The 7,500-nt window shown below is 45.0% G+C and overlaps 1 protein-coding gene across 1 annotated transcript in view; it reads left to right on the top strand.

Moving 5' to 3' along the window:
• LOC144513855 (atrial natriuretic peptide receptor 1) overlaps positions 1–7,500 on the top strand; it is a 27,545-nt gene that overhangs the window by 18,217 nt on the left and 1,828 nt on the right. Inside the window, exons 9-20 of the mRNA XM_078245051.1 lie at positions 602–746; positions 828–914; positions 1,047–1,190; positions 1,346–1,467; positions 1,797–1,935; positions 2,426–2,474; positions 2,569–2,670; positions 4,048–4,167; positions 5,549–5,642; positions 5,984–6,071; positions 7,099–7,238; positions 7,334–7,486. Of these exons, the coding sequence (XP_078101177.1) occupies positions 602–746; positions 828–914; positions 1,047–1,190; positions 1,346–1,467; positions 1,797–1,935; positions 2,426–2,474; positions 2,569–2,670; positions 4,048–4,167; positions 5,549–5,642; positions 5,984–6,071; positions 7,099–7,238; positions 7,334–7,486 (1,383 nt within the window). The remainder of the gene's footprint in view (positions 1–601; positions 747–827; positions 915–1,046; positions 1,191–1,345; positions 1,468–1,796; positions 1,936–2,425; positions 2,475–2,568; positions 2,671–4,047; positions 4,168–5,548; positions 5,643–5,983; positions 6,072–7,098; positions 7,239–7,333; positions 7,487–7,500) is intronic.

Here is a 7,500-nt window from a genome sequence, read left to right as displayed (position 1 = left end):
TGCACGTGCTGTGCACGAGCCTAGGAGCATTTTACTAATGCTCTGTTAAAATAACAATGAAATGCTGCGTTATTGACTTTAGGCCAGGTTTTTGTTGGTCAATGGTGCCATCACTTCCCGTTTCCTCAAGATAGCAATATGCCCAGAATGCACCTGAACACACTTACCTGTAAGACCAGCACGCCCCGAATGCACCTGAACACACTTCCCTGTAAGACCAGCACACCCAGAATGCACCTGAACACACCTCCCTGTAAGACCAGCACGCCCAGAATGCACCTGAACACACCTCCCTGTAAGACCAGCACGCCCAGAATGCACCTGAACACACCTCCCAGTAAGACCAGCACGCCCAGAATGCACCTGAACACACCTCCCTGTAAGACCAGCACGCCCATGGGCGTACAGATGGGCGCAGGTGCATTTGAGCAAATTTGAGACCCTAACAAAGTATCCAACAAGATTTTCTGTTTCCATGTTTGTATTTGGTGTTAAAACTCTATGTGTATGTCTGCAGATCATGAGGCTCGTATGACCATGTCTCTGTGTTTGTCTGCAGATCATGAGGCTCGTATGACCATGTCTCTGTGTTTGTCTGCAGATCATGAGGCTCATATGACCATGGGCAGTATAATCAGCGTCCCAGTGGGGAACAGCGACAGTAACACCAGCTGTGTGACGGCTCTCAGCTGCTATATGGCTCAACCAGGCAGCCGGAAAACACCGTTCACCTGCACCGGGATATAGTACGATCAGCTGCATCCATGCTGTCAACACATTCTGGCTTTTTTAATGTATTTTGTATTTAAACTATGTGTCTTCTCCAGTGATGGGAGAACGGTGGCCATCAAGAGGATTCAAAGCAAGACTTTCTCTCTTTCCAAAACCATCAGACAGGAAGTCAAACAAGTCAGGTAAACACACACACACACAGACACAAGCAGACACACACACACACGCACACGCATGCAGACACACACACACCCCCCTAATGAATCATCTAATATGACTAACATGGTATTTTAACTCTCTCTCTCCGTCTCCAGGGAGCTCGATCACCCAAACCTGTGTAAGTTTATCGGCGGGTGTGTGGAGGTGCCTAACGTTGCCATAGTGACAGAGTACTGCCCGAAAGGAAGCCTCAACGATGTTCTTCTTAACGAAGAGATCCCGCTAAACTGGGGCTTCAGGTAGACCCATAAACTCTCTTATTTAGAGGGTCATTTTGGTATTTTTCAACCTGTTTCAACCCTATATTCCTGCGTTTTGCGTCTAAATGACCGATCTTTGAAACTGGGCTATTGGGTAAGAAAGAGAACTAATCCGTAGTGTTTCTACCCTCCAGGTTTTCCTTCGCTACAGACATCGCTAGAGGGATTTCGTACCTCCACCAACACAAGATCTGTCACGGCCGACTCAAGTCTCTGAACTGTGTGTTAGACGACCGCTGGGTCTGCAAAATAACAGGTGATAAACAGAGCTGGCTCAACCAATTTGATGGCCTAAAGGCAAGACTTTATATATATATATATATATATATATATATATATATATATATATATTTATATATATATATATATATATATATATATATATATATATATATATCTGGCCGATGCATTTTGGTTCGTTTCACGCACACATCAAATAATCCGGATCACAGAAGACAGCGTGGTGTGAAAATGAAACCAAATAATGTAGAATTTGCCCTTGGTCTGGGCCCAAATGAACCAAACTACAGATTATTATAACTAATATACATATATGTTCTGATTTTTCATTGCCTGTCCTGTCAGATTACGGGCTGAGGACGTACCGCCGGGACGAGGGGGCGGAGCCTCTGTCCACCTATCAGCAGAGACTGCTGGAGGTTTACATGCCGCCTGAGTTTCATAACTCCAACATGGAGCCGACGCTGGCCGGAGATGTGTTCAGGTACGCACACAAAACTGTTTTTTTTTCACACTGTTAGACATATGTGTACATCGAGCAACGATTTACGGACATTTTCAAAAGCATCGCACCGACACGTTCTCACTCCCAACCCGCGCTTGGTCGGGACCCCTCAGTGTCACTTTTTAAAGCTCTGCGTCGAGACGTACGTTTAACAGACATGAGACACAAGAACGGGACAGTTAGGAAAATATGGCGGGTGGGTTTACAAAATGTACGTTTCAGCGAGGGCCAGTATCTCCGTGGTTTCCGGCCCCGAACGGTCAGAAGTCAGTTTCATTCAGGTGAGCAGAAATCCACTTTGAGAGCAGTTTACCTGCGTGTAAGCCCTCCAGCTCGCACAGCAGACACTATGAGGCGCGTGGTGCACAGACCGCCAGTCCTTTCCCTCTCCCTATGGTTCATACACGTTGGCCAGTCTGCCCTCTCATTGGCTCCCCACAACGTGATAACTTCTGTTTGTGTTTCCCAGTTATTCCATCATTCTGCTGGAGATCGCCACTCGCAGCGACCCCGTCCCAGTAAGTCAGAGTCTGATTGGTTGACAGTTCATGTTTTCATAATCTGTGCTGCTTTCTTGGTTAGAAGAAGGATGAATAAAGAGATGTTCTGCAGGCGGAGGAGAGTAACGTGGAGAGCGCCTGGTGTCCTCCTCTCCCCGAGCTGATCTCCAGTAAAGCCGACAACACCTGTCCCTGTCCTGCCGACTACGTAGAGGTCAGACTCCGCCTGGAATCACGTTTAAATGTCGTCTTTCTCACTTTTTCTTACACCGTTGTTGACCCCTTTTCTACAACTGCCATGGTATTTTTTGTGTTTTTTTTCCTACATTTTTGTCAATGTTTAAAATGTTTTCACACACAGACACAGTTACACACACATACACAAAGATACACGCACACACACACAGATACATACACACAGATACACACAAAGATACACGCACACACACACACACACAGAGATACACACACACACAGATACAGATACATACACACAGATACACACAAACACACACACACACACACACACAAACACACAGATATACACAGAGATACACACACACACATACACAGATACACAGATACATATACACACACACACACAGATACATATACACACACCCACACACACACACACACACACAGTTCATTTTTTCCAACGTTTCTGTCGCATTTTTCAAAAAGTTCTTTTTTGTTTTTAAATGTTTTTTTTTTAAATAGTCTTTAATCTCTACATTTAAATTTTTCAATTCAGTTTTATTTATAGTATCAAATCATAACAAGAGTTATCTCGAGACACTTTACAGACAGAGTAAGACAAAGCCCCAACAATTACAATAATTCCCTCAAGAGCAAGCATTAGTGGTAGCTATTGCGACAGTGGCGAGGGAAGAAACCTGGGACAGACCCAGACTCTTGGTAGGCGGTGTCTGATGGTGCCGGTTGGGGGTGTGATGAACAGTGGTAGTAATAGTCACAATAAAGATAATGGAACAGTGACTACAATGGTAGTCGTAGTAGTTCATGTCATAGTAGGGCACAGCAGGGCATTACGGGGTGTAATGTGGGACAGCACAGCATGGGTGGACGCGGTAGGACGCAAGGACGCAGCCGGACACTGCCGGGGATCGCAGAGCATAGCAGGGTGTAGTAGGTCCACAGCGACAGCTGCACCCAAAACCCAGGTCTTGGTGCCACCCTAATCCAAGGCGATATTCTGGGTGAAGAAGAAACATAAGGACTCCGGGGAGTAAACTCCCCAGAGCTAGGTTAGTAACAAGCATTTCTGGGAGAAGGATGCACACAAAATTTTAATGTTGTCTTTATCATTTTTGTCACTTTTATTCTGTTTTTGTTGCTTCTACACATGTAGATGCTGTAATGTGTGTGTACATATATATATATATATATATATATATATATATATATATATATATATATATATATATAGTATGTGTTAGGCTGTGTTTTATGTCTTTTTATTGGACCATGAGTCATGATTGTTTTTATGTCTTATATGTATCATATATATATATGAGTTATACAAAGTAAATCTGTCTCTTACCTTTTTGTCCCGTGCGTGTTTCCGTAGCTGATCCGGCGATGTCGCTCTCATAACCCCGCCCACCGACCCACGTTTGAACAAATCAGGAAGTTTGTCAACCGGATCAACCCGATCAAAGTCAGCCCGGTGGACATGATGATGAACCTGGTACGTGTACACACACACACACACACACACACACACACACAGTGCATCTCACTATCTTTGTGGGGACCTGTCATTGACATAATGAATTCCCTATCCCCTCACCCTAACCAGAACCTCATTCTAACCCTAATCCTAAAACCAAGTCTTAACCCTCAAACAGACCTTTAATCTTGGGGGGGGTCCAGCATTTTGGCCCCACAAAGCTGTTGGGACCCCACAAGTTTACTGGATTCCCAGTTGTTGGACCCCACGAATATAGTTAAACAAGAACACACACACACACACACACACACAAAGACAGACAAATGCACACACAGGCACACACATACACACAAACAAACGCACACACACACACACACACACACACATACACACAAACGCACACACGCACAATGCATCTCACTATCTTTGTGGGGACCCGTCATTGACATAATGCATTCCCTATCCCCTCACCCTAACCAGAACCTCATTCTAACCCTAATCCTAAAACCAAGTCTTAACCCTCAAACAGATCTTTAATCTTGGGGGGGGTCCAGCATTTTGGCCCCACAAAGCTGTTGGGACCCCACAAGTTTACTGGATTCCCAGTTGTTGGACCCCACGAATATAGTTAAACAAGAACACACACACACACACACACATACATTATTACTGCAGCACTAAGGCTATGTTCAGACTGCAGGCAAAAGTGGCCCAAATCAGATTTTTTGGCGTCAAGTAACCAGGTCAGACTTCTTCAGAAGTAGTGTGACCACTTCCATATGTGGTCCTGAATCAGACCCAGGTCGGATTTTTTTCAATGCGGCCGCAGTGTGAACAACCAAGGAGGATTTGATGTGACTTTTACGTCAATCTACATCGACATTTGTCCCAATTATGCCCCTGTGGGAGTCAGCCCGAGACACAGACAGTAACATTAAAACCTAGACTAGACCTACAACATGGAGAACAGTGATGGAGCAAGTCAACGGACGTAGAGGGAGGTGGTAGACCTCATTAGTGTTATGCTCATTAATGTTACGGCTGCCATTACACAAACATTTAGAAATAAAAGCCAAAATGCTGACTTCCTCCATCACCTCCCTAACGTTAGTGCAGCAGCGTGCTGCGTCTGATGTCATTGGTATTGTTCCTTTGATCATGCGGGTCAGTTCGAAACCAGAAACTGGAATCTGATACAGGCCACATGTTAAAAGGTGATGTGAACAGATCAGATCTGAGCAAATAATCTGAATCATGACTTGCTGTGTGAACGTAGCCTCCTGTATATATATATATATATATATATATATATATATATATATATATATATATATATATATATATTTATATTTATATACTGTATATTTATTGTTATTTTTATATTATGTGTTTGTTTCAGATGGAGAAGTACAGTAAACATCTGGAGGTGTTGGTGGCTGAACGCACTCAAGATCTGATGCACGAGAAACAGAAAACAGACCGACTGCTTTACAGTAGGACACACACACACATATGCACACACACACATACAGAGACAAACACACATGCACACACAGATACACATGCACACATGCACACACAGATACACACATGCACACACAGATATATACACACACACACACACACACACACACACACACACACACACACACACACACACACACACACACACAGATTGAAATAGCGGCAAATATTTTGTAAAACGCTCCAAAAACTAAACGGGCCAAAATGTAATATGAACATAAGTTGATACGTGGGCCGGATCCGAATGTACGAGGGGCCTTATTGGGGCCGCGGGCCTTGAGTTTGACCCCCCTGACTGTGTGTGTTGCAGGCATGCTTCCCAGACAGGTGGCTGACGACCTGCGTCAGGGCAAACCCATGCAGGCTCAGAGCTACGTCAGCGCCACCGTCTTCTTCAGGTACCAGACGGGACGGGACCGTGTGTCCTGGGAACAATCCCACAGCTTCACAGAAGATGTTTGGAATAGAATAGAACAGAATGACTTTTACTGTCACTACACACATGTACAATGAGGTTAAAAGCAACTCCTTTCCCAGTGCCAACATGTACGTAAAATATATAACATGAAATAAAAGAAGTAGTGCAACAAAAACAACAACAAAAAAAGAAGGGGGGTGCAAGGTGCACAGTTCTGAGACGCTATATACATACAACAAAATAAGTATGGTTTTATATACAGTGTGATATGAAGTGTGGGTTATTGCACATTATTTTATAGTGGTGATCATATTCAATGAGTAATATCTTAGCCCTCCCGACTGTTTTGGTTCATGTTCCTGATATTTGTGCTTCTACCATAAAAGTAATTAGTCTAAAGAGTTAAATGGTTAAAGTTTGGGGCAGATCGGATGATCGGATGTACATTGGAGTTGCAACATTTTCCTGTTTTGTTACGTAAAATCTGTATCGACTGTAACTTCCTGTGAAATAGTGAAGGGATACGATATACGATCGGGAGTTTATTTTGAAAATCGCCCTTCCTGCCTGTGTGTCTGTCTGCGTGTGTGTGTGTGTGTCTGTCTGCGTGCGTGTGTGTGTGTGTGTGTGTCTGTCTGCGTGTGTGTCTGTCTGCGTGTGTGTCTGTCTGCGTGTGTGTCTGTCTGTCTGTGTCTGCGTGTGTGTCTGTCTGTGTGTGTGTCTGTGTCTGTCTGCGTGTGTCTGTCTGAGTGTGTGTGCGTGTCTGTCTGCGTGTGTGTCTGTCTGCGTGCGTGCGAGTGTGTCTGTCTGTCTGCGTGTGTGTGTGTGTCTGTGTGTGTGTGTGTGTGTGTGTGTGTGTGTGTGTGTGTGTGTGTCTGCGTGTGTGTCTGTGTGTGTGTGTGTGTGTGTGTGTGTGTGTGTGTGTGTGTCTGTCTGTGGGTCTGCGTGTGTGTGTCTGCATGTGTGTGTGTGTGTGTGTGTATGTGTGTGTGTATGTGTGTGTGTAGTGACATCGTGGGTTTCACCCAGCTGTCCAGTAGCAGCACTCCGTACCAGGTGGTCGACTTCCTGAACAAACTCTACACCACGTTCGACGACATCATCGACAACTACGACGTCTACAAGGTAGAGACCATCGGAGACGCATGTGAGTCACAAACACACACACACACACACACACAGAGTGTGTAGTTGTTAGTTACCATGCGTGCTGACTGTGTGTGTGTGTGTGTGTCTGTGCAGACATGGTGGTGTCCGGCGTTCCTCTGGAGAACGGGATCCTTCACGCCGCCGAGATCGCCAGCATGGCTCTGGACCTGGTGGGCGTCTGTCGCACCTTCAGGATCCCCCACAAACCCAACACACAGCTGCAGATACGGGCCGGGATACACTCTGGTACACACACACAC

This window comes from Sander vitreus, unplaced genomic scaffold (assembly GCF_031162955.1).
Source record: "Sander vitreus isolate 19-12246 unplaced genomic scaffold, sanVit1 ctg357_0, whole genome shotgun sequence".
NCBI lineage: Eukaryota > Metazoa > Chordata > Actinopteri > Perciformes > Percidae > Sander > Sander vitreus.
Note: the sequence above shows the minus strand (reverse complement) of the source record. Positions and strands in the feature narration are given on the sequence as shown.